The 24,622-nt window shown below is 45.4% G+C and overlaps 5 protein-coding genes across 6 annotated transcripts; 4 read left to right on the top strand and 1 right to left on the bottom strand.

Moving 5' to 3' along the window:
• Window positions 1–6,117: 6,117 nt before the first annotated feature.
• On the top strand, window positions 6,118–7,443 carry LOC112346479 (phospholipase A1-Igamma1, chloroplastic-like). The gene has a single exon (XM_024675520.1). It carries the CDS (start codon window positions 6,118–6,120, stop codon window positions 7,441–7,443), a length of 1,326 nt encoding a protein of 441 aa, XP_024531288.1.
• A 2,249-nt stretch (window positions 7,444–9,692) lies between these two features.
• Window positions 9,693–11,930, top strand: LOC112346478 (phospholipase A1-Igamma1, chloroplastic-like). Its single transcript, XM_024675519.1, has 3 exons — window positions 9,693–11,014; window positions 11,257–11,481; window positions 11,873–11,930. Exons 1-3 carry the CDS (start codon window positions 9,693–9,695, stop codon window positions 11,928–11,930), a joined length of 1,605 nt encoding a protein of 534 aa, XP_024531287.1.
• An 8,402-nt stretch (window positions 11,931–20,332) lies between these two features.
• Window positions 20,333–21,903, top strand: LOC9632943 (solute carrier family 25 member 44). 2 transcript variants are annotated; one of them, XM_024675705.1, is made up of 7 exons: window positions 20,333–20,397; window positions 20,478–20,859; window positions 20,934–21,130; window positions 21,185–21,326; window positions 21,380–21,533; window positions 21,591–21,672; window positions 21,792–21,903. In XM_024675705.1, exons 1-6 carry the CDS (start codon window positions 20,336–20,338, stop codon window positions 21,632–21,634), a joined length of 981 nt encoding a protein of 326 aa, XP_024531473.1. In that variant the 5' UTR covers window positions 20,333–20,335; the 3' UTR covers window positions 21,635–21,672; window positions 21,792–21,903. The 2 variants fall into 2 exon arrangements, with proteins under 2 accessions (XP_024531473.1, XP_024531472.1); XM_024675704.1 differs by lacking the exon at window positions 21,792–21,903 and having other exon boundaries at window positions 21,591–21,790.
• Window positions 21,730–23,009, bottom strand: LOC9633458 (histone-lysine N-methyltransferase ASHR2). Its single transcript, XM_002970624.2, has 2 exons — window positions 22,341–23,009; window positions 21,730–22,281 (listed from the first exon to the last, which is right to left on the bottom strand). The coding sequence occupies exons 1-2, from the start codon at window positions 22,982–22,984 to the stop codon at window positions 21,798–21,800; spliced, it is 1,128 nt and encodes a 375-aa protein (XP_002970670.2). The 5' UTR covers window positions 22,985–23,009; the 3' UTR covers window positions 21,730–21,797.
• Window positions 23,010–23,030: 21 nt separating this feature from the next.
• On the top strand, window positions 23,031–24,593 carry LOC9633457 (probable xyloglucan galactosyltransferase GT11). The gene has a single exon (XM_024675518.1). It carries the CDS (start codon window positions 23,154–23,156, stop codon window positions 24,591–24,593), a length of 1,440 nt encoding a protein of 479 aa, XP_024531286.1. The 5' UTR covers window positions 23,031–23,153.
• The last annotated feature ends 29 nt before the right edge of the window (window positions 24,594–24,622 follow it).

Here is a 24,622-nt window from a genome sequence, read left to right as displayed (position 1 = left end):
GCGGAGTGTTGGGAAGCATTCTTGTTGCGGAAAAGGCTGTGCCAACTTGATTAGCAATTGCTTCAGATTGTAAGATCCTGAATGTGAACATCTTTTCCTTTGGGTCGCGTGTAGGTACAGGATCGCAAATCTCATGTCTACATTTGCCGATCTGGATTGTTCTCGTGATTTCTTCGTCCTTATGGGTGAAACAAGCAATTGTCAAGGCTGGAATGGGCGAAAACACTATTTTATTATTTTGAGTTTCTAGGGCTGGTTAGAGATATTCGAACAAGGTTTTGTTTAGCAGCAGCTTTGATTGATGTATATAAACAGTCTGTATTGCTTTTGCTCCTTTCTCGAGGCTGGTATGATCGTCCGAGGTTGGGACACGACAAACGTAGCATCTTCGGTGTGCCAATCGGTGGATCTTCACTCCGCGTGCCTAAGCTGGATCGACATATATATTTGGCTTTCTCGATCAAGCGTGGAGGCCAGGAATGAGCAAACAAGAAACACAAGTATGTGATCCAACTTTCTCTCCACTTTCCTCCGTTAATGGGTGATCTTTTCTGGCAGGACCTCGTCGTTGAAGCCCTGTCTGTCACCATGGCTCGTGATGGCGCCAGTGGTGGTGTCGTGCGAACTGTGACAGTGAGTAGAATCTCGAGAGAACATATCGGGCTTGTCGGCGGCGCTCTACCCGATCAAGACGAGAATGAGGCGAGCAATATGAAAGCTCAGATCGATTCTTAGCACGGATGGAGTGAGAGGACTCTACCGGGGATTTGGACCGTGATTGCCGGCACTGTTTCCAGTTGAGTGCTGTTCTTGACAACTCTCGAAGCGACCCAGATGGCGGCTCAACCTCACTTCCAAGCTCAACTTTCCAGACACCGCCGCCGCCGCCATCGCGAATGGAGCTGCGGGCTTTCTCCCCTCGGTCGTCTCGCAGTTCATCTTCGTCCCGCTCGATGTGGTGAGTAGCTTTCGTTCCTTGTTCTCTCAGTTCTTCGCTTCTTTTGTTCGTAGTCTTCGTGGCTATGGCTTGGTTGTTCTTTCCCGGTAAGTAACACATTCCTATATCTTTCTCCAGGTGAGCCAAAGGTTGACGGTTCAAGGGACTTCAGGATCAACCAGGTACGCGGGTGGCATCGAAGCTCTCGCCTTGCTCAGAGCTGGGAGCCATCAAACCAACGGGCATTGATCTTAGCACGTCGCACACCAGGAACTGGAAGAAATGAATGCAGTGGGCACAGAACGATCCAGCGGCCTCGGCCTCGCCATAGACTGAGACGAGCAGCGGCGATTCGCGAAGACCAATGTGGCCGCCTGCAAAGTTTCATTCTTTTTTCAACTTCCAAGAGAAATGGAAACAGAGTGGACGCTCGCATCAATCGCCACTGTGCTGCTGCTGCTCACACATTGGATCCCGCAAGAAGTTCCAATCAGATCGACGTGGCTCTTCGCTTCCAGATTCTTGGAAGAAAAACTTTTCAGTATGAAGGGAACCAATCGCCAAATCGTGGAGCCAGCATGTTGTGAAAGCTCGCACGCCAGGGTCTTGGCAACCACGGATTGGGCCTCCCGGCAAGAGTGCACCATCTCCGCAAGCTTCCGGAACTTCCTGGGTTTCGCTCAGGAAAATGCTCTCGAGCAACCATGGCTCTTGGAAACAGCTTCCACATTGGAAAGAACCTGAAATCTGGGCACTTGGTCGTGGCGTCAGTCCCTTTTCAGGGTTGGCCAACTTATGGAGGGAGTGGATAACCTTGCAGACGTGCCGCCGGGCTTGAGAGAAGCCGTGGATGCCACGCTCGAGTTGCGGAGGGTCATCTCCGCCTTCAGGCACAGTTCGCCTTCTCCGTGGAGGGTGGAGCTCTGCAAGCGTGGTATGTGAAGAAATACGTAATGCGAGTTTAGTTTGCTGCTTTAGGGCCTGGAGGAAAGAAACCCATATGCACGGTATAAAGCTCAATTCCCAAAGGCTGTAAACGTGAGGTCCTCAAAGCTGGATTTCTTGCTTGATGATATCCCGCTCTGCAACTCATCGCTGCAGTCGCTCGAGCGATGGAAGTTTCCCTCGCAGCCAGATGAAAATATTGACAAAAAGAAATGAAACAACAGGGACTGTAAGTGCAGTGGAGCTGGAGCCTGGGCGACGGCGGAAGGCTTGCTTCTCTTATTACTGTGTGCCCTTACCTTACATGGAGAACGTCTACATGGCCGTGTTAGACGCGCGGCTGTGCTCGGCTATTCACAGCTTCCTGTCGAACCTCTTCCGAATAGCGGATCATGTGAGTGAGCCTTCAGCGTTCTGATTTTTTTAAATTTTTTTTGTTGCTCATGCATGGTTTATAGACAAGGCAATTCGTAGTGCGGCAGCTGCAGGGCAAGCCTCCCTCCCTCCAGATGCAGCTTGAAGCGAGCAACTACTTGGGCATGCTCGGCGACCCGGGGTCGACGGTGTCCTACGTGACGCCAATGGATTTTGAGCCAGGGAGGCGCGGCTGTTACATGGCGAGGATGTCAAGATTGGGGCGGGGCTTCCTGCTCAAGCGCGGATTGTCACCAAAACAGGTTGCAGCAAGGCTGGCTGCAACGCCCATTGATGATGATGAGTTCAAGGCCCGCTTCCTCAAGCACAATAAGATGACAGAAACATCTTCCATGACCAAGCTCCTGGCTCACCACGACATCGGTGTCTAGCGGGCGATGCAGTGTTGTTTCTGCTTGTGTGAAGTTGCTGCCGCTTGTTGGTATCACAAGAATCAAAACAACATCCACGAAATCCCAGATCCATTTTAAAATTGAATAGCCACTGGTTTCTAGCGACCTTCATGCACCGTTTGTGGCGATACATGACTTGTCGAGTTCATAATCCACTTATTCCAACCATAGATGCTTAATTATAGGTCCCGTCAAGCATCATTGAAAAAAATTTCCTATAGTGATAATGAGGAGCCTACTACTTCAGTGCAAGAGAACACTTGATCAAGTAAGTTTCTCACGTCTATAGTCATCCTTCTGCTTTAGACTTTACCTGAAAGCTGGGAGGAGAACTGGTCGAAAAGGACACGCACGCAGCATGGTGCTGTGGCAAATGGGCTCACACAAAGGTGTCAAACGGAAACACTGGTGGGATTTTGTAAGAAAACACAACTTAGATTGGAATTTACAACAGTCATTAGAGGTATTTTCATTTTTTGGATTACAATGCATTAGGCAAGGTATTGTATGAGCTGCTAGCTGCTGCTAGTAAGCATCTAAGTTCTTCTCGTGTAATCAAAATGCGCAATATAAACACTTTTATAAACACGAAGAAAACATTCATAAAAGCTTAATTCAAAAATAACTTAGTAATAAACCCTTGAAATAAACACATCAATAACATGAGTTTGAAATTGAATCTTAAAATAAATTGCTACACATTGTATGGTTTGCTTAATAGTAGTGTTATTCTTACTTATTAATCTAATTAATCAAATAAGTTTATAATTATAAGCATGTTTGTAATTTATAAACAAAAGATTAATCTACATATCAACCATTAGATGATAGAATAAAATGAATATACTAGAAAGGGTTTAAGAAAGTTTATAAATTATAAACATGTTTATAAATTATAAATACAAAATTAATCTAAATGAATAACAACCATTAGATGGTAGAATATTCTAGAATATTCAAGCATATTCTAGATTTATCCATTACCATCCCAGTCCCTCTATAGGTTTGCTTAAGCAAACCAAAAAAATCACAAAGGTTATATTTATATGTTTCTTTGTAAATTTTGTTCAAAAACTCATATCTTGGTTTTCTTTCAAATGGTTTTTTATATATTTTTTATAAAAATAATCCAACATGGATAATTAAAACATTATCATATCTAAAATAGTCGTTTGAGCAATAGATTATTATGCTTTAAAACTCAAACAAAGATTTCCAGTCAAGATCAGTTTATTTCACATTTTTCTTTACAATCTTATATCCAGGAGAATCTTAAATGCTCAATCTAATGAAAGACTATGATTCAAATGGTTTGAAGACCTGATTTCTCTTCTATTGCTTGTAATTACTCTTGCATGTACTAGCCTTAAAGTTTGTTCTAAAAGATTTTGTTGCAAGGTCTGGAATGCCATTTCGGTTTCTATCATCAGAAACTGATAAGAAAAGGAAATAAATAAATAAAAAAAATAAAAACTCATTGGTGGGATCAATCAATCGAAACCAAACTAAGATGAGCATTGCAAAAACGAAATGTGTGTTATGCTTGTAACTTATTTCTCAATGTCAGCCTACAAATAGTGCTCAAAAGTCCATATATACCATCACCACCTTTCCATCCCAAGCTAGAGGGAAAGCCTTCAAAAAGTTTGGACATTTAATACTGTCTAAATTCTGTATTGTTTCCATGACATTTTGTGTGTCCTCTCCCACACAGAATGAGCTTTAGGACCATGATGATAAAAGTCATAGTCACAATCCTAATCCCACTTTTGAATGAAGACTTACAAACACTAATAACAGTGTCTGGGTTTAGACACTAATGACTTGATCTTCATTACTTTTTCTAGCTATAGAGAAGAAAGCTATTCACCATGAGCTTCAAAGTAAAGGAAAGAGAGATAGCCCTCTACCTCATTCTAAAATGGAGCAAGGTGGAGATCATTGAAAAAGACAAGAAACTTGAAACAATTCATTCCTGTTTAGTATTATTGAATAATCCATTTGATCAATAATTATAAACATTTTTACAATTTATAATTGAAAATTAATCTTATCAAATTAGATGGTAAAATAAATACTAATTTGCTGTGCATTGCAGGTTTACTTAATAGTTCTAATTAATCAAATGAAAGTTTATAATTATAAACATGTTTATAATTTATAAAAACAAGATTGATCTTATTGAATATTAACCATTAAATGGTAAAATAAACTAGAATATACTAAGACATGTTTAGGAAAGTTTATAAATTATAAACATGTTTCTTAATTATAAATACAAAGAACATTACCCTGTAAAGGAATGTCAAACGAGAAACTTGAATCGCATTGATACCTCCCACTACTTTTGCTGCTGTACTAAACCCAATTGTCCAGTGTGAGCTGTAGTATTGATGCAAATGACTCCATCAGCTGTTCCTGACACAACATACTCCATTGAATGCATGTACCTACAGTTAAACAATGGTTGAAAGTGTAATTGAGTTAGAAAAGAGTAATGGTTAGATAGTAAATAATCTAGAATATCCAAGTATATTCGAGGTATATCCACTACCACCTTAAGCAAACCAAAAATATACTAGAAAGTGTTTAGGAAAGTTATAGATTATAAATATGTTTAGATACAAGATTAATCTAAATGAATAACAATTATTTTGTAGAACTTAATATATTTCACTTTTGCTTATGTAAAAAATAAATTAATATAAATAAAAATTAATATAATTAAATATTAATATTAAGAAGTATAAAAATTGGCTTAACGATGCACCTTCTCATCATCCACATATGCCACCTCACTTTGTTCTACAGGCTCATTGTTGTCTACCCATAATCACTAGCAGCAGCCAAGGATTCCAAGAGTGTGGTGGCCCTAGAGTGTGATGGGCTGCTCTTGGGAGCCTTTCCTTGATCAAGACTCTAGGCTGTTCGTCAAGGAGATGATTAAGTATCTGGTGTCGGGACTTCCAATTTACACCTATGATCGCCAAGTGAGGAGGAGAACAGTGATCCCGACCTCGCAACTGCTTTACTGAAGGGATGAGAGTCAAGAGTGAAAGTTCAGTGAAAGTCTGCTGGTCAAAGACGCGATAGCTCCTTTGGCTGACCCTGGTGGTTTGAACTTTGACTATTATGCTTCCCATTCGAGAAGAAATTGAAGAGATCAACGCGAGAATTTCGTATATGCTTTTGACCCGGTGGCAAACTTCGAAAGCGATACTGCTATAAATCCTCTGCCACAATCTCAGCATTCCACCAGCAATCTACACGAAGGGAGAAACAACAAGGGGAGAAGTTTTTTACGAAGCGATCATCTGATTCATTGCAACCATACTCGCCAAGGAGGAGCTGATCGATCGATAGGCGTATCAACAATTGTCCAAGCCCATCAGAGCGAGCATCGAGATCATGGAACGAGTTTCATTTTCACTGTCATTCAAGAGAAGAACGTTGGAGAGAGAAGGAGATTCATTGTCATTCTCATTCAAGAGAAGAACGTTGGAGAGATCTGAAGGAGATGGTCATGGCGCGCGCGTTGTGGAGCTGGAGGAGACGCAGCTGGTGCTGACCCCAGGCTGGCGGGATGCATGCCACTGGAGTCCGCTCCTCCCGCCCGCCAACGCCTCCATCGACAAGCGGCTCCGGCGGGAGATCATCCGATACGGCGAATTCGCGCAGGCTTGCTACGACGGCTTCGAATACAGCGAGGGCTCGGAATTCTGTGGAGACACAAAGTTCTCCAAGGAGGAGCTCCTCCAATCCGTGGGACTCCCAAGCACGGGATACGAAATCACGGCCTATCTCTACGCAACATCGCAGCTGGGCTTGCCCAGCTTCTTCAAGCGCTCCAATTCCAACGCCCAACCCGGCGACGACTCGTGGACGTCGGACACCAACTGGATGGGCTTCGTGGCGGTTGCCACGTCGGACGAGGCCATCCGACGGTTGGGACGCCGCGACATTGTGGTGGCCTGGCGCGGGACGGTGACGCAGCTCGAGTGGATCGAGAACCTCAAGGATCTCCTCCGCCCCACCGGGCTCGACCCCACGGATCACAACACCAAAGGCGTGAAAGTGGAGACGGGATTTCTCAGCATCTACACGTCTCCAGTCCCCGGCGATCAGGCCGGGATGAGCGCGAGGCAGCAGCTCCACTCGGAGATCAAGCGATTGGTCGGGCTCTACCAGGGCGAGCAGCTGAGTATGACGTTCACGGGCCACAGCCTGGGTGGCGCGCTTGCACTCCTCAGCGCCTACGACGTGACAGAGCTTGGGCTGCCCGGGAGCAATACCCCGGTGTCCGTCTTCACGTTCTCGGCACCCCGAGTTGGGAACCGGGGTTTCAAGAACAGGTGCCTCGAGCTCGGGCTCAAAGTCCTCCAGACACGCAATGGCGCAGACCTGGTGCCCAAAGTTCCAGGGGTGATTGTCAACGAGGACAGCTGTGACATCATCTCGCTCATCTTCCACAGGTTCCCATGGGCCTACACCCATGTTGGCACCGAGTTTGAGCTCAGCAGCGACATCTCTCCGTTTCTGAGGGAAGATGGTGGCTTGACCGATCTGCACAACTTGGAGGCCTTGCTTCACCTGGTTGATGGCTACCAAGGGCCGAGCAAGCCCTTCAGTGTCTCAGGCACCCGGGATATCGCGCTGGTGAACAAGAGATCGGACTATCTCAAGGCAGAGCTTGGAGTTCCAGCAAACTGGTGGTTTAAGGACACCAAGCAGTAGAGCCCGTCTTTCTTCCATCACGATCACGGTGGTGGACTTTTACAAACTCATTCTCTTACGGAGGCCTCACGCTAATCAGTAGGACCAAGCTCTGTTTGGCACGTATATCTGAAAGGTGGCACGCTTGCAATGGCCTATAGAGTTTTGGTTCGAGAAGCCTCCTTGAAGTTCATTGGACCGAATCTTGTAAATATCTTGATTTGAAAACTTACTTTACATTTTGCTATTCCATGACACAAACAATTTGCTTGCATTGTTTCCCTTCTTGAGCTCCTTGGCCACAAGGGTGTGCGGTGCAGCTGAGGAGATCGATGATGTAGCTGTAGTGAGCGATGTTTGGATGCATGGGGTTGGCCGATTCCTCGATGATAGCAGGAGTATCTGGCAGTTGCGGACTGTGTTGTTTGCTCTGGTTTTGAATTTGCTTTGTATTGCAAGCCTTATTTCAATACTTCCTAGTGCAATGGCGTGAGGAACAAACAAGAGTTGCTTCGTGGAAATGCACAAACTTTTTGGAGCTCGCAACAGCAGCTGCAGCAGCAGCAGCAGCAGAAATGTCAGCGGCGGATCCAGTTCCAGACGAAATTGCAGACAGAGCAGCAGCTTGTGCAACTTTTGCTTGCAGCTATTGCTTTGAGTTTGAAAATGTGCTGGCAGGACAAACGTGAGCTGCCTACCTGAAGGTCTCCTTTGTTCATTTCCGTCCAGAAGACAGTTTTCAATTGCGGCATTGTTCAAGTAAGCATTCATCTGTAGGCAAAATACATGAACTTGAGATACGACTGTTGAACGAGGCCTCCATTTTCTTAAAACTAAAAACTAAGAAGCAGCTTATGGAGGAGACCTCGGGCTCTTGGCAGCATCTTGGGCCTCGTTGTTGTGCACCAGCTTTGTGACCTGGAACACAGCGTCAAGAGCCCGAGTGCGAGCTATGGAGCTGGGGGAATGCCCAACAAGGGCATCTGGGAGAGGAACATCGTTTCCTGGAACTCCATCCTGGCACCATTCTCCCATCGAACGTTGTGTCGTGGACATCAGTGATCTCTGCATGTAGTCATTCCGATGCAAGCGATTGACCGCTTTCGTGAGATGATCCCCGACCAAGTTGCGTATGTGAGTGCTTTGGTTGCTTGCAGCCACGCAGGCAAGGGACGCGAGTTCTCGTTTCGATGAGCAATGACTGTGGATTCAAGCCTCAGCCCAGACACTACTGCTCGATGCTGGATCTGTGGTGGTATATCCCTACAAGTTTGCTTAAGCACACCAAAAATAAATTATAAAGAGTTTAGGAAAGTTATAAATTATAAACATGTTTGGAAATTATAAATGCAAGATTAATCTAAATGAATAACAATTATTTGGTAGAATTAAATATATTTCACTTTTGCTTAAGCAAACCATAAATTATTATAAATACAAGATTAATCTAATTAAATATTAATATTAATAAGTATATCTAATTACATTTTAAGCAAACCAGTAAATATTAGAAACGTTGTAGCGGTTCTAAAATGGGCATAAGCCCAGGCTGAGTCAAAACCCTCACCGTGATTTGATCATTGCGCGTTGCACCGTTCCAAGCCAATCCTCTTCCCCACCACTTTTTTTGCCCCTGCATCCATTCTTCCTGCCAGGTCGGATCCATCTGTGTCCATCTCATTGTTCACATGTGCCCGATCGCCAGCAGCAGCCAGGGATTCCAAGAGTGTGGTGGCCCCAGAGTGTGATGGCGCCACTCTTGGGAGCCTTTCCTTGATCGAGACTCTGGGCAATTCGTCAAGGAAACCTGGCGTCAAGACTTCCAATCTAAACCTTTGATCACCAGGTGAAAAGGAGGAGAACACTGATCCCGACCTCTCAACTTGTTGCTTTACTGGACGGATGAGAGGTGAAAGTTCAGTGAAAGTCTGCTGGTCAAAGACGCGATACCTCCTTGTCTATAGTTGACCCTGGTGGTTTGAACTTTGACTATTATGCTTCCCATTCGAGAAGAAATTGGAGAGATCAACGCGAGAATTTCGTATATGCTTTTGACCCGGTGGCAAACTTCGAAAGCGATACTGCTATAAATCCTCTGCCACAATCTCAGCATTCCACCAGCAATCTACACGAAGGGAGAAACAACAAGGGGAGAAGTTCCTTAGGAAGCGATCATCTGATTCATTGACACCATACTCGTCAAGGACGAGCTGATCGATCGATAGGCGTATCAACAATTGTCCAAGCCCATCAGAGCGAGCATCGAGATCATGGAACGAGTTTCATTGTCACTGTCATTCAAGAGAAGGACGTTGGAGAGAGAAGGAGATTCATTGTCATTCTCATTCAAGAGAAGAACGTTGGAGAGATCTGAAGGAGATGGTCATGGCGCGCGCGTTGTGGAGCTGGAGGAGACGCAGCTGGTGCTGACCCCAGGCTGGCGGGATGCATGCCACTGGAGTCCGCTCCTCCCGCCCGCCAACGCCTCCATCGACAAGCGGCTCCGGCGGGAGATCATCCGATACGGCGAATTCGCGCAGGCTTGCTACGACGGCTTCGAATACAGCGAGGGCTCGGAATTCTGTGGAGACACAAAGTTCTCCAAGGAGGAGCTCCTCCAATCCGTGGGACTCCCAAGCACGGGATACGAAATCACGGCCTATCTCTACGCAACATCGCAGCTGGGCTTGCCCAGCTTCTTCAAGCGCTCCAATTCCAACGCCCAACCCGGCGACGACTCGTGGACGTCGGACACCAACTGGATGGGCTTCGTGGCGGTTGCCACGTCGGACGAGGCCATCCGACGGTTGGGACGCCGCGACATTGTGGTGGCCTGGCGCGGGACGGTGACGCAGCTCGAGTGGATCGAGAACCTCAAGGATCTCCTCCGCCCCACCGGGCTCGACCCCACGGATCACAACACCAAAGGCGTGAAAGTGGAGACGGGATTTCTCAGCATCTACACGTCTCCAGTCCCCGGCGATCAGGCCGGGATGAGCGCGAGGCAGCAGCTCCACTCGGAGATCAAGCGATTGGTCGGGCTCTACCAGGGCGAGCAGCTGAGTATGACGTTCACGGGCCACAGCCTGGGTGGCGCGCTTGCACTCCTCAGCGCCTACGACGTGACAGAGCTTGGGCTGCCCGGGAGCAATACCCCGGTGTCCGTCTTCACGTTCTCGGCACCCCGAGTTGGGAACCGGGGTTTCAAGAACAGGTGCCTCGAGCTCGGGCTCAAAGTCCTCCAGACACGCAATGGCGCAGACCTGGTGCCCAAAGTTCCAGGGGTGATTGTCAACGAGGACAGCTGTGACATCATCTCGCTCATCTTCCACAGGTTCCCATGGGCCTACACCCATGTTGGCACCGAGTTTGAGCTCAGCAGCGACATCTCTCCGTTTCTGAGGGAAGATGGTGGCTTGACCGATCTGCACAACTTGGAGGCCTTGCTTCACCTGGTTGATGGCTACCAAGGGCCGAGCAAGCCCTTCAGTGTCTCAGGCACCCGGGATATCGCGCTGGTGAACAAGAGATCGGACTATCTCAAGGCAGAACTTGGAGTTCCAGCAAACTGGTGGTTTAAGGACACCAAGCAGTAGAGCCCGTCTTTCTTCCATCATAATCACAGTGGTGGACTTTTACAAACTCATTCTTTTACGGAGGCCTCACGCTAATCAGTAGGACCAAGCTCTGTTTGGCACGTATATCTGAAAGGTTGGTTGCCAGGCCTCACGGCCTAGCACTCTATAGAGAATAGAACAATCCCTAAGATGGATCTCACACAGGATGGGAAAGAAAACTAAGAAAGCCAGGTGGCTGTACGCCACGTTCTAACAGAAGTACGATTGAAAACTGTCACCTGGACGGGAATGAACAAAGAAGACCTTCAGGTAGGCAGCTCACGTTTGTCCTGCCAGCACATTTTAAAACTCAACTGGAAGGCAAGGAAGGAGTAATAGCTGCAAGCAAAGCTTCACAAGCTGCTGCTCTGTCCGCAATTTCGTCTGGAACTGGATCCGCCGCTGACATCGCTGGTGCTGCTGCCGTCGCGAGCTCCAAAAGGTTTGTGCATTTCCACGAAACAACTCTTGTTTGTTTCTCACGACATTGCACTAGGAAGTATTGAACAAATTCAAAACCAGAGCAAACAACACAGTCCGCAACTGCCAGATACTCCTGCTATCATCGAGGAATCGGCCAACCCCATGCATCCAAACATCGCTCACTACAGCTGCATCATCGATCTCCTCAGCTGCACCGCACACCCTTGTGGCCAAGGAGCTCAAGAAGGGAAACAATGCAGGCAAATTGTTTGTGTCATGGAATAGCAAAATGTAAAGTAAGTTTTCAAATCAAGATATTTACAAGATTCGGTCCAATGAACTTCAAGGAAGCTTCTCGTTCTCTCATCATGGTATCAGAGCATTAGGTTAAATTTTTTTGGCACGATCAGTGCCATAGACGCTAGGACAGGATGGCATCGTCTTCTTCCTCCAAGCTGTTATCTGTGAGTCGCACTTGGCCAGGTCATTTCCTCATCTCCAAAAATAGCTCATGGTCAAAAGTTGAGTGATTCGTTGCTGCCAAATCGAGCCAAAGAACACGGCTTGTGGTATCCACCTCTACTCCTCGAGTCATCCATGACAAGCCATTAGCCGCAGCGGAAGAGTTTTCATCGTCACCATCATTTCGGCGTCGACTTTTAAAATGTGGTGCCGCACCAGAGGAAGATCCACGCTCAGCTTTCAATTTTGTCTCACAACGAGCTTATGTGGAGGAAGTATTGCGCAGGTTTGGGCTTGAGAACCTTCTGTTACTCCAATGCAAGCAAGTATTCATTTGTCTGCTGAGATGTCTCCTAGTGAGGCTGAGAAGCAACAGATGGAGCTTCTGCCATATCGCCAGGTCGTTGGATGCTTAATCTACTTGGCTGTTTGTACCCACATTGCTTATTCTGTGGGAGAGGTGGCTAAGCATATGGCGAATCCAGGCTGGCAACATTGGCAAGCTGTGAAGCGCATCTTGCGCTATCTCAGAGGCACTGCTAATTTTGGCTTGAGCTATCAACGGCAGGTTTCTGGTCACGCATTTATTTTGGAAGGCTATGCCGATGCAGATTATGCAGGGGATTTAGACGACAGGAAGTCTACATCCGGCTATTGCTTTTTCCTTGGTGATGGAGTGGTAACTTGGAGAGCGGCAAGCTGTGAGAGTATCTAGCTTTGACAGGAGCAGCACAGGAGGCGAGCTGGCTTCGTGAGCTTGTAGCGAGTATGCAGCTACGGCAACAAGGACCCACGGTCATTCTCTCGGACAATCAATCGGCAATTGCTCTTTCAGAGAATCCGAGATATCACTCAGGACAAAGCATATACAAATAAAATACCACTACATCAGAGAACAAGTGATGGGAGGAGAGCTGACATGTGGCACTGAGGACCAGGTTATTGATATATTCACTAAGGCTCACTAAGGCTCTTCCACCTAGTATTTTCTCCAAACATCGAGAAGCACTTGGAATATGTGACCTGTCCTCACAGGGCTCCGGCTAGGTGGGCGGGAATGGTCACGCTGGTGATAAAGATCCAGGTGTACCAGTGTTAGAGCCACGTGGCATACAGCCACCTGGCTTGAGTCGCATTCCTTTAGTTTAGGGCTTTCTTAGTTTTCTTTCCCGTCCTGTGTGAGATCCATCCCAGGGGATTGTTCTGGGAGTGTTCTCATTCTCTATAGAGCGCTAGACCGTGAGGCCTGGCTTCTCTCATCAACTTCTTTGGTGTTGTTCAAGTAAGCATTCATCTGTAGGCAAAGGACATGAACTTGAGATACAACTGTTGAACGTTATTTACCTCCTCGTCGTCGAGGTCCGACAAAGTTTCTTCCACACCTGAGTTGCCCAGAGTTTCCGGAATTGTACTTTTTTGAAAATCTTCCAAGAAACTTTCGGACATGGCTAACTGATCACATAGTTAAATACATAAGCAAACAAGAGATGCAGTACCTTCGAAGCCTTTCCTTTACCATGCACAGGCGATTCTTCAGGGTACTCCTTCAGCATCAAAATTTTGGGCTCGTTGAAATGCAGACTCTCCTTCCAGATACTTTCCTTTCATAAACTGAAAAGCAGATGAGTAGGGGAAAAAAAAAAAAAAGCCTTGTCAAAGCAGCTTCTGCACAGAGGCGCACCTTGTTCTTTATGTTCGCAAAGAATTTCGGCTAAATGTCCTTTGAAATTAACAGGCTCCTGAAGTTCCAACTTTTTTGCTTTAACCTCGAACTCCTCGGGCTACAAGTTTTTTATTTAAAATGGCAGAGACTTGTCGAGTTTGGGAATACAGAATCAGGAAGCTTGACGGTTATTTAGATTGTTCTACTATATTGCCGCGCAAACATGGACAACACTCACCTGCATGCAGACATAGGCATCAAGCAGCGAAAGTAAGTGCAGTCTTATCACCAAAACCGTGAATTTGAGCCGCAACAAAACTCCACTTGGTGAAGCGAATTCAAAATGTAATCGAGCTGACCTGAATCCAATCCCGCTTCATGCTGACAGAAATTCTCCCGCTTCATGCTGACAGAAATTCTTAACGCGGGATTCGCAATGGCATCATCTATCCGTCCGAAGGAGCCATTGCTTAATGCCAACGTCAGTCACGAGACAGTAGAATAGCTGAAAAACTCATACTATCTAAATAGACTCGGATCGACAGGCCTTGCCATCATGGGATGTTCTTCTAGCCTCGGCGCTTGTTCTTGCTCATGCTTGGGAATCTTGGTCGGACTTCCAGGAGTAGAATTGGAAAGTCTTCCTTGCCAGAAACCAAAGTAAAAATCGGGGAATCGAACCCTCACCTTTGAGCCATCCGTGGCTGTGGAGCTTCATTCACATTTAAGAATAAATCGACTGGACGAGCTCTTCTGCCGTGAGAGCCTGTCTTGATCATGGTCAGCCACTCTTAAACTTGTAAATAATGATCGTGGGTAAAAACTGAAAGAAAGACCGCACAAGCAGAAACAACACTGCATCGCCCGCTAGACACTCACAGGGAAAACACTAGTGGGATTTTCACAAAATCCCGCTTAGAAAGGGGGATTTTTCCCACCCAGGATCCTAACAAGAAGAGAGCTGGCTGAGTGATAATCGTTTTAATACTCTTCGTAGTACTCTTCTTGCGTTTGCGCATAGAGTCCTCCCTCGAATCTTCTTCTTCCTCTTCCTCTTCTCCTCCTTCGTTTCCATTTTCTTGTCCATCGCATTGATATTCCACTTCTTTCTTCTCGTCCATAACAGTGAGATTGATCGCATTTCCATCTTCTGGGAGTTTTAGAGATCATTTTATGTCCACCAATCCTTGCGGATTCTCCTTTGATCGGCCTTCAATGACATCTGGACGAGGCATCGGCCCCTGACATCGCCGCTGCGCCGTCGCAAGCTCCGAAAAGGTTCGTGCACTTCAATGAAACAATTCCTGTTCCTCACGCCAGTCGAAGTCCAGGCAAAAAAAATCGAGAAAAATTGCTGAAAATAAACCTCCGGACCAGTTCCAGAGAAAATCTCTGACAGAGCCACAGCTCCTGTTTTTGAATCAAACATTGACGAACTTGATCGAGAAGAATGCTTTCGCTCATATCTCTCCGTCAAATAGCTTGTCCAGAACATCGAAGTTAACTCGTGATCTTTATGTACATAAATAAGCGAGCATATCTTTAGCAGCTTTCAAAATGTTATCAATCTACATACTCTTTCTCACCTTTACTTCCAGCATCTGACGTGCTGCCTCTGCCGCGGACTCTGCCCTGTGCATCTTCACTTGCAGCTATTATTGCTGCTTCCTTTCCAGTTCCTGTGAGTTTTAAAACACCTGACAGCTGAAGTATTAGACAAACACCTGAGGGTATTCTTGTTCATTTCCGTCCAGATGACAGTTTTCAATCGTACTTCCTCATTGTTGTTCAAGTAAGAATTCTTCTGTAGGCAAAGGACATGAACTCAATTGAGATACGACTGTTGAATGTTATTTACCTCCTCATTGTCGAGATCTGACAAAGTTTCTTCTGCATGTGAGTTGCCCAAGGTTTCTAAGTCGATGTCCTCATCAAGCTGTAGATCACATGGTTAAATACATAGAGATTCAATACCTTCAAAGCCTTTCCTTAATCACGCACACACAATTCTTTAGGGTCTTCCGAGTGAAACTCCTTCAGCTTTCTTTGCTTAGCATCAAAACGTTTTTTACCAGCTAGTTGAAGTATAGGTGGATTGGACTCTCCTTCCAAGTCCCAAGTTGGTGAAGACCCAAGTTACAAGAAAGAAAAAATAGCTCATCACAGCAGCTTTTGTAGACCAATGTAGAAATTATGCAGAAATGCTTAGAAATTATGGGATTAAGAACAATTAATACCACCTATAGATCTATCAATGCCTCGTCTTGACATTCCTCTAGATCCCGGCCCATCTACAAAAGAACTTTAATGGTCTTCTATAGCGAAGGCACCACCAGTTATAAATGATCATTAGCATCCATCCCCACAAAATAAATAAGGTTGTTTTCAAAGTGATATTAAAAATGTAAATGCTAGAATAGCAAGCCATTAATAAGTGATGTAAGATTTTCAAACCCATTTTAAAGCCTTTGAATCCATGACTCAATTTTTTGAGCCTTGCGAACATTATCAAGAGAAGGTAAATTTTGCTTTGCACTTTGTGAACACTGAATGTCAAATATAGTAACCGCCAATAGGAATCCTCATCTAGAAAATTTATAGATGCTGAAATAACAAACTCATCAAAAACATGAGAAGAGAGTGGCCCAGTAACAAACATCACAAGCACGACCACGTCTTTGCCCTTGTCCTTGGACTCAAGCAGTAGCAGCATCAACCTCCATTAGAACAGGACTATCACCCACAGAAAGTGGAGCTGAAGGACATGTAGCGAGAAGTGGAAAAAATTGACATCTCATAATGTTATGCTAAGCGAAGAGCATTGTTAAGGGTGGTAGGAGCAAGTGCATGCACAATTTTGACAAAATCTTGATAAAGTGCTAGCCACAACATTCCTATCTTGATCCGCTCTAACATATTTGGTTCCACACGAAGCAAGAGGCTTCAGAAATGAATGCCAAATTACATCACCAACTTAGATGGCCCTTTACAAAGATGATGCAATTATTAAAAGGCATCATCACAATCATTGACATATTCAAATGCGTGTTTGAAGACGTCCAAGAGAACACTCCAATCCCCATGAATGGCTGCGCTCAGACCATTGTACCATGGCAACACTGTCCCTTTGAGACATGTGGGAAACTCACGCAAACATTGAGCATCATCCCAAGAATAATATGTCCCAATCATTGTGAAGTGATCGAACTAATGGTACACATCATCCCTAGAATTCCTGCGAAAGAACTCTGGTTGAACATGAGGATTGGCACCAAGAACAGGAGGAATTGCACCACGTGTCATGAATGCCGCCATCAATTGAATTTGGTTGTTTAATTGCAATCGCATAACATCAAGCAATTATACCAATTGTTACTTTAAAGTCAAAAGAGGAGGAGATTGCTGATTTGCCATAAAGATGAATGAAAAGGAAAAAATAAAAGAAAATAAATGCAAAAAAAAGCTAAAAGGAAAAGGAGATCTAAACAATGCAAAAAGTTAGATCTAGACAATACAAAAGTTAAATCTAAATTGAAATCCTAAATCCAAGCATTCTTCAAGGACAATCAAAGGTGCCCCTCACCTCCACAAATATGAGTGTATGGAATATAGTAAGGGAATATAGAAAATGTGCATATTAATTAGCCTAAAAGTTTAGTTTGTATCAATTTGATATAGGAGCAAGTGGTCTGAATTGAAATCAATTCGATGGCTACCAAAATCCATTACACTAATATTAGTACACGCATTGTAATTGTAGAGTTGGACTTTACACTTTTAAAAATTTTAAGGAAAAAATTTTTGTTTTAAAGGGTTTTTTTAATTGTTAATATCTTATTTGAAATGCCTTTTCTTTTCACCCTCACTAAGGATTGGACAAGGAAGATATAAAAATAGTGGTGTATGGTTTAAGTGATTCAAGTTTTTTTCTAATGATTGCTAAAAATTCACTTTTACAAATCACATAAATGAATAATTTTAATAATTGAGATAATGAAAAATGTGAAATTGCATTGAAATAGAAGTGACATTATTTAAATTATAATTTATTTTTGTGTCTTCCACAAATAGCAAGTACTTGGCATTTTTCAATCCAATTGACTACCAGTGTTTCTCTAACTTTACTTTAAACAATATAAAAACTAATGTATAAAAACATCAACACCAAAATTCATCTGTGAAAGATATACTTATGTTTGCAAAGCAAGAACCAATAATTTTATCCTCATTAGCTTCAAATCCATGAAATTGAAAGTTATTCAAATTAAAGGTTAGTTTTTTTAATTATATTATGACTTATCAGTACATCTCTTAAGCATAAGTGGTTGAAATTTGGACAATTGTAAAAGGTACAATTACTTGCAAAAAAATCCAAGCAGTGAATTAGATTTTTTAACTCTTAAGTCATAACATGTATTAGTAGTCAAATGGTAACAAAGATTGAAGAGATTGAAAAGTTATTGATCATATTACAACCTAATTTTCCTTTCCTAAAGAATAAATAATAACATTACAATCATTTTTTTTCAACCTGTTTCATTGAACTTTATACCCAATTTTCCTTTGCTAAAGAATAAATAATAACATTACAATCAATTTTTTTTTCAACCTGTTTCATTGAACTTTATATATGTCATAAAAAGCAAGTTATATATGCCTGAGATTGAACTTCTAGAGTGATTGCTTTGCATATGTACTTTATCACCCAACTGTTTCCTATAAGTTTTTCAAACATGTGTGAACTAAACTGTTAGTAAAATGCTTCATATGTTGATTCTTAAATGGATTGGCCTAAGATTTTGGCAGTGAATAGTGGAATTTGCTGAGCATGGCACCACTCTTCCATGACCAATCAAACCTCCATTAGGATCCATAATGAATAGATGATTTCTTATGATGCAGTTCATATTGATTACTAGGAACCACCTAAGAACATAGATCATACAAGTTAATCTTTAATTTCCATATCACAATTTTTCCTGCTTTTTCTATTGCAGATTTTGCACCTGAAGTTACATTGGCTGCAAACTCTTCATTCTTCACTATTCTCCATAGCCTCTGTTCTTCTTTTTCCTACCTGCTAGAAGAACAATAATAAGAACAAATCTGAAACTTCAACAAACCTTTTGATTTAGAGTTCTAAGACTGTCCTTTTGTGCTTAATCTCTTTTCTGTATAGCAGCATCCATCTAAGAGATGTGTTTGCTAGGCTTTACATTCTGTTGTAAAAATAAACTTTGAGTAGACATAGAAATTTAAGTAAAGATCAACTTACATCTCGAATTTCTCATAAGTAGATAATTAGAACTAAACTTAAATATTGACACCTTCTTCTATTAGTTTCCAACTTTATTTTGTGAAATAATGCTATGTAAGTACTTACACTATGTCCAACTAGATTTGCTGTGGCAATATGACACGCGTTCTAAAACAATCAAAATATAAAAAATCAAAAGCTTATAAAGATTGTCATCGGAGTATTCGTCAACTCCGCGTCCAAATATACCTTTTTCTGGAAGCTCTGCTCTCTTGAACTTTGTATGTCCCAAAATGCTTCAGTCATATACTCAAGCCATTTCACTATGCTCTGATCAAAACCAAATGAAAGAGGAAATATTAGAAAGCATTTCTATTCAAGAGACAAATCAAAGGAAATTGATTTACCTCAAGTGATAAGTCCTTTAATTTAGATGTTGCGTACCTCTTCACTGAGTTGAGTGATTCGAACCACTAGAGCACGCACGACACCTGTCTTAAACCACAGCCTCAACAATGCTACTACCAACACGAAAAATATCCTTCTTTCTCGTAGTACCGTAGCCATGACATGTGGGCTTCAAAAGTTTGATTGCTAAAGTTCCATCGATTAGAAATTTAGCTGTGTACAGGTCTACAATTGACTGCTCTGCCTCATACTTTCTAACTGGATGCTTCTTTGATACAGCCTTTAAAAGTCTCCTTTGCTGCCATAAACCACATCAACTATAATGCGAATGAATGTCTCTGGACACTCGTATCTATGCTTCACATTGCCTTCTTCAAAAACAAGCGGCCTCAGCTGCTGAGAACGAAGCAAATCATGCACCAGCTCCTCCTATTCACCTTCTTATCTCTGAAACCAACCATGTCAAAGTCTGGAAAAGTGTTGTAAACAGCTTCACGAATGACTTTGGCTTTTTGAATGTGAGTTTGCCACTGCACCTCAAACCCAGCATCTTTGGATGTGTCCAGGCCAGAAAATCGAGAAAAGTTGCTGAAAAGAAACCTCCGGCAGAGCCCGCGGCAGAGGCAGCACGTCAGATGCTGGAAGCAAAGGTGAGAGAGAGCTATGTCGATTGATAAAACTTTAAGCTTGTTTGTGTGTAGAAACTGGGATCACGAGTTAACTTTGATGTTCTGCACAAGCTATTTGACCGAGATGATCCACGAGCTGGCCCTTTGCGTCGCAAGCTCCCTAGTCGACATGTACTGCAAGTGCCGGCGAAAGCATTCCTCTCGATCAAGTTCGTCAATGTTTGATCCGAATAGGAGAACTTGATGAACACAAAAGAAGATGGAACTGCGATCAATCCCATGGATTATCAAGGCGATGGACGCGAAGATGACAAGAAGATGGGCACGAAAAAGGAGAAGAGGAAGAGCATCTGGAAGAAGAAAATTGCGAGGGAGGACTCTATGCGCAGCCGCAAGAAGAAGAGTTCTATGGAGAGTATTAAAATATTTTGATTTTAGGGTTCTTGTGAGGTCTATGGCAACGATGGCCGCGCAGCAAAAGCCGGGAGTGCCGCAAGCGGAGATCAACTGGGACAGGTGAGCGCGGCAATCCCTTGGCTTTGTAGATCGCTAGCAGCGCCTCGCATTTTCCTTAGATCGATCGATTTCTTTTGTAGGCTTGACAAAACCAAATTCTATCTGGTAGGGGCAGGCCTCTTCTCGGGCGTGTCGGCGGCGCTCTATCCAATCACCGTCGTCAAGACGAGAATGCAAGTGGCGCGAGGGGAGGCGGTGAATATGAAAGCTCCTGCCATTGTGAGATCGATTCTTAGCACGGATGGAGTGAGAGGACTCTACCGGGGATTTGGAACCGTCGTTGCCGGTACTGTTCCCAGTAGAGTGGTGTTCTTGACAACTCTCGAGACGACCAAGATCGCGGCGCTTAACCTCACGTCCAAGCTCAACTTTCCAGACACCACCGCCGCCGCCATCGCGAATGGAGCTGCTGGCTTTCTCTCCTCAGTCGTCTCCCAGTTCATCTTCGTCCCGCTCGATGTGGTGAGTAGCTTTCGTTGCTTGTTCTTCGTTCGTTTCTTTTGTTCGTAAGTAACACCTTACATCGTTCTCTCCAGGTGAGCCAAAGATTGATGGTTCAAGGGACTCCAGGATCAACCAAGTACGCGGGTGGCATCGATGCTGTTCGCCAGATTGTCAAGGCCGATGGCATCCGGGGACTTTACAGAGGCTTTGGTATGTCGGTCATCACGTACTCTCCAACAAGCGGTGTGTGGTGGGCTTCTTACGGCACCAGCCAGCGCGTGTTTTGGAGGTAACAAGCTTTTTTGTATGCCTGCCTTATCATGGCTGTGAGTGTTTGTACCAGAGCTCTCGGCTACACAGAAGAAACTCACAAGATCCCGAGCCAGAGCGAGATGGTTTTGGTGCAAGCTGCTGGTGGCCTGGTGGCTGCTGCGTGTGCTTCAGCGCTTACTGCGCCATTTGACACTATAAAAACACGTCTCCAGGTACCTCTGCTGGTTCCAAAGAACCAAGGCTGAAACTTTTACTCTTGTTCCAGGTTCTGAGTAGCGAAGGAAATCCCACAGTCGTAGGAACTGCGAGACAACTTCTACAAGATGATGGCTGGAAGGGACTTTACAGAGGCCTCGTGCCGCGGTTCCTGAGCATGACTCTGTGGGGATCAGCGATGATCATCTCTTACGAGTACTTGAGTATGTCTTCCCGTGCTTTGCTCGTTCAAACTCATGGATTTCTTCTCATCTTTGCAGAGAGACTGTCGGTGAAAAAGGACGATCCAATCATGTCGACGTAACATCGCGACGAAGAATTGCTTTGCGAAGAGATTAACCGGTAATCTTTCGAGATTTTTTTTAATTTTCTTTTGGCTCGAGGGACAAACCATAACTATAGCTTGGTCAGTTTTTTCGAGAGAACTGAATCAATGGAATAAAATTCTCGTATGTTTCCAGGTTTTGTCAATCACTGTGCCGTGCCGTGCCGTGCTGCTCTAGATCATCGATAAACTCTTGCTCGCTTCTCAAGCGACCACAAACATTACACTCCATGAGGTTCGCATTGCCTGGCAGCGGCGCCATCGTTCCACCGCAGCTCTCTTCGGGACACAAGTACTTGACGAAGAACATCGCGTGAGGGAAATCGCCATCGCCATCTTTGTCCATCTCTTCTTCTTCATCCTCTCCATCTCCATCCGTTTGGTCGTGTTCCATGGCTTCTTCCTCGTCTCCCTCACCATCACCATCGCTCCAAGTCTGCTCCACACGGCATCTCTCGCAGTTACACTCGAAACCATAGTCCTCGACCAGCCTCTCCCGCCGCTCCTTGTAGTTCCAATTCACAGGGAAGTAGCTGATGCAAATCTCGCTACCTTGCGGCACGTCGTGGAGGAGACGAATGTAGATATCGGTGTTGGATGCGCCAGGCTTGTCCAAGTACTCGAATCTGTGTAAACAGTGAAAGATCAGTGAAAGAAACGAAGGACTCAAATCAATCTTGCGGACCTGCAAGCGTTTGGGAGGCAGTCGTGGTTGAGCATGGACGCTTGCGCGTAGCGAGCGTAAGCTCTCACCTTGCGCTGCGCAGTCCCAGAGCTGGGAGCCATCAAACCGAAGGCATTGATCTTGTCCTTGGCCAGGAGATTCAAGAACATCTCCAAGGAAAGTCCTTTTGCTAGCTCGAAACAGTGCGTCCTCAACAATGCCAAGACCAATTCAGCCACTCCAGCGGGCCTTGGATCGTTCGCGAACACGCTGGCCTGGCCATCCAGAAGCAGCAGCCTTTGAAAATCCTCCGCATTGCGAGCCGCGAGGCTCACAGCGGCGAGTAGAAACCTTGCCTGCGTCCCGGCCTCGTGACCTATCCCTGCCCTCGCCACATCCTGGAGCGCCGAGCACATCCACGGCGTGTGGGACGAGGCTATCGCCGCTGCCCGGCATCGCTCGTCGCAGAATCGCGCCTTTGAGCACGATTCGCACGCTGGGGACGAGGAAGAAACGCAACGAATGCAGTGGGCACAGAACGATCCAGCGGCCTCGGCCTCGCCATAGACGAGCAGCGGCGATTCGCGAATAACAATGTGGCCGCCAGAAAGATCGCGCAGCGCGAACAATCCCCTTCCCCGCCCTGGGACGATCCTCACCTCCATAAACCCTAAAGCCTAGGGATTTAGGGCTGACATACCAGAGTTAATCTCAACCGTTCACTTTAAAAATAGAGAATATGCTCTTTTGGTCCTAGTATCGTTCTTCTTTACATTGGAAACTTTTGTAGCAAAGTATCACCCTTTTTCATGGAGATACCTCCCATTGTCAAGTATGTGTATAGCTCCCACTCCAAGAGAAATGGCGAAGCTCGCATCAATCGCTACTGTAATGCTGCTACTGCTACTCACAAATTGGATCTCGCAAGAAAAGAAGTTCCAATCCGATCGACGCTGGCTCTTCTCTTCCAGATTTCTTGGAAGAAAAACGTTTCCCCTGTTCCAGCGTGATCACTGCCAAGGTAAGCGCGTCTACATCCACCCATTGCCTCCCCAATTCAACCGCCAAATCCTGGAGCGAGCATGCTGTGGAAGCTCGCAAACTCCAATCACCTGGATGTGCGATCGTCTTGGCAACCACGGGTTGGGCCTTCCGGCAAGAGTTATCACTCCTCCCACTTCCAATGATTCGGGAGCTCTCGATTCACTCCAATTCCCAGGGGAGACGGCCACGCTGGTTTCATCCTGCCGCTTGCTCCCAGCTTCCTCGTGGTATAGAACTGGCCAGTTTGCTCTCGAGATCATGATCCACGAGCGCTTTCGACGGTACCAGTGCCTCACAGATGATCCCCACCTCGCAAATCTCTTCTACATTCCATACTACGCGGGCTTGGATGTGTCGCAGTACCTCTTCACCAAGCAAGTCCAGATGCGTGACAAGCTCGGCCAGAGGTTGCTGGGATACCTGCAAGGAAATCGTCACTGGAATCGCAAGCGAGGCAGAGATCACGTACTTGTTCTTGGGCGGATCGTGTGGGACTTTGGGCGCAGCGAGGAGAATCACGAGAGCTGGGGAAGCAGCCTCCTCTCCATCCAGGAGCTGGACAACGCCACCAAGCTGCTGATCGAGCGGGACGTGTGGAGGAGCTCGCAGATGGCGCTGCCATACCCGACTGGATTCCATCCCGATTCGCGCCAGGAGATCGACGAGTGGCTGGCAGTGGTGAATGGATCGTCGCGAGACCTGCTGGTGTCCTTCGCTGGAGCTCTTCGCGATGGCAACGGCAGCACTGCGACGATGAGAAGATCGCTACGAAGACAGTGCCAGCGACACGAGAGATTGTGCACGATCCTGCGCTGCGAGAGAATCAACTGCGAAGAAAATCCCGAGATTGTCACCTGCGTCGCCTTGCGATCAGTCTTCTGCCTGATGCCGCCCGGCGATAGCCCCACCAGGAAGGCTTTCTTCGATGGCCTCGTCGCTGGATGCATCCCCGTGGTGTTCAGCGAGCACACCGCCTACACACAGTACCTGTGGCATCTTCCACGCGATCCAGAGTCCTACTCGATCTTCTTTCCGCATCACAGCGTCATCGACGGGAGCATCGATGTGATCCAAGAACTCGCCAGAATCCCAGCGGCGCGGGTGAGATCACTGCAGGACGCTGTCGCGCGCATCATTCCCAGAATTATCTACGCGAAATCCAGCCTCGACGGCTATCCAGACGCATTTGACATCGCTCTTGAAAAACTTCTAGTGGCCCAAGAACCCTAGCTTGTTCTTTCAAGAAAGTTCTCTCGACA

The sequence above is a fragment of the Selaginella moellendorffii genome, unplaced genomic scaffold (genome assembly GCF_000143415.4).
Source record: "Selaginella moellendorffii unplaced genomic scaffold, v1.0 SELMOscaffold_15, whole genome shotgun sequence".
Classification (NCBI taxonomy): domain Eukaryota; kingdom Viridiplantae; phylum Streptophyta; class Lycopodiopsida; order Selaginellales; family Selaginellaceae; genus Selaginella; species Selaginella moellendorffii.
This window is presented reverse-complemented; position numbering and strand designations above follow the sequence as displayed.

What these genes read in the sequence shown, in the direction of transcription:
- LOC112346479 (XM_024675520.1), top strand. Translation starts at nt 6,118, where the DNA reads ATGGAACGAGTTTCATTTTCACTGTCATTCAAGAGAAGAACGTTGGAG.
- LOC112346478 (XM_024675519.1), top strand. Translation starts at nt 9,693, where the DNA reads ATGGAACGAGTTTCATTGTCACTGTCATTCAAGAGAAGGACGTTGGAG. An exon ending in TGGTTTAAGGACACCAAGCA is followed by an intron (nt 11,015 to 11,256) that starts GTAGAGCCCGTC and finishes ACGTTCTAACAG; the next exon opens with AAGTACGATTGAAAACTGTC. An exon ending in GCCGTCGCGAGCTCCAAAAG is followed by an intron (nt 11,482 to 11,872) that starts GTTTGTGCATTT and finishes TGGCACGATCAG; the next exon opens with TGCCATAGACGCTAGGACAG.
- LOC9632943 (XM_024675705.1), top strand. Translation starts at nt 20,336, where the DNA reads ATGGCAACGATGGCCGCGCAGCAAAAGCCGGGAGTGCCGCAAGCGGAG. An exon ending in GCGGAGATCAACTGGGACAG is followed by an intron (nt 20,398 to 20,477) that starts GTGAGCGCGGCA and finishes TTTCTTTTGTAG; the next exon opens with GCTTGACAAAACCAAATTCT. An exon ending in CTATAAAAACACGTCTCCAG is followed by an intron (nt 21,327 to 21,379) that starts GTACCTCTGCTG and finishes CTCTTGTTCCAG; the next exon opens with GTTCTGAGTAGCGAAGGAAA.
- LOC9633458 (XM_002970624.2), bottom strand. Translation starts at nt 22,984, where the DNA reads ATGGAGGTGAGGATCGTCCCAGGGCGGGGAAGGGGATTGTTCGCGCTG. An exon ending in TGCCTCCCAAACGCTTGCAG is followed by an intron (nt 22,282 to 22,340) that starts GTCCGCAAGATT and finishes CTGTTTACACAG; the next exon opens with ATTCGAGTACTTGGACAAGC.
- LOC9633457 (XM_024675518.1), top strand. Translation starts at nt 23,154, where the DNA reads ATGTGTATAGCTCCCACTCCAAGAGAAATGGCGAAGCTCGCATCAATC.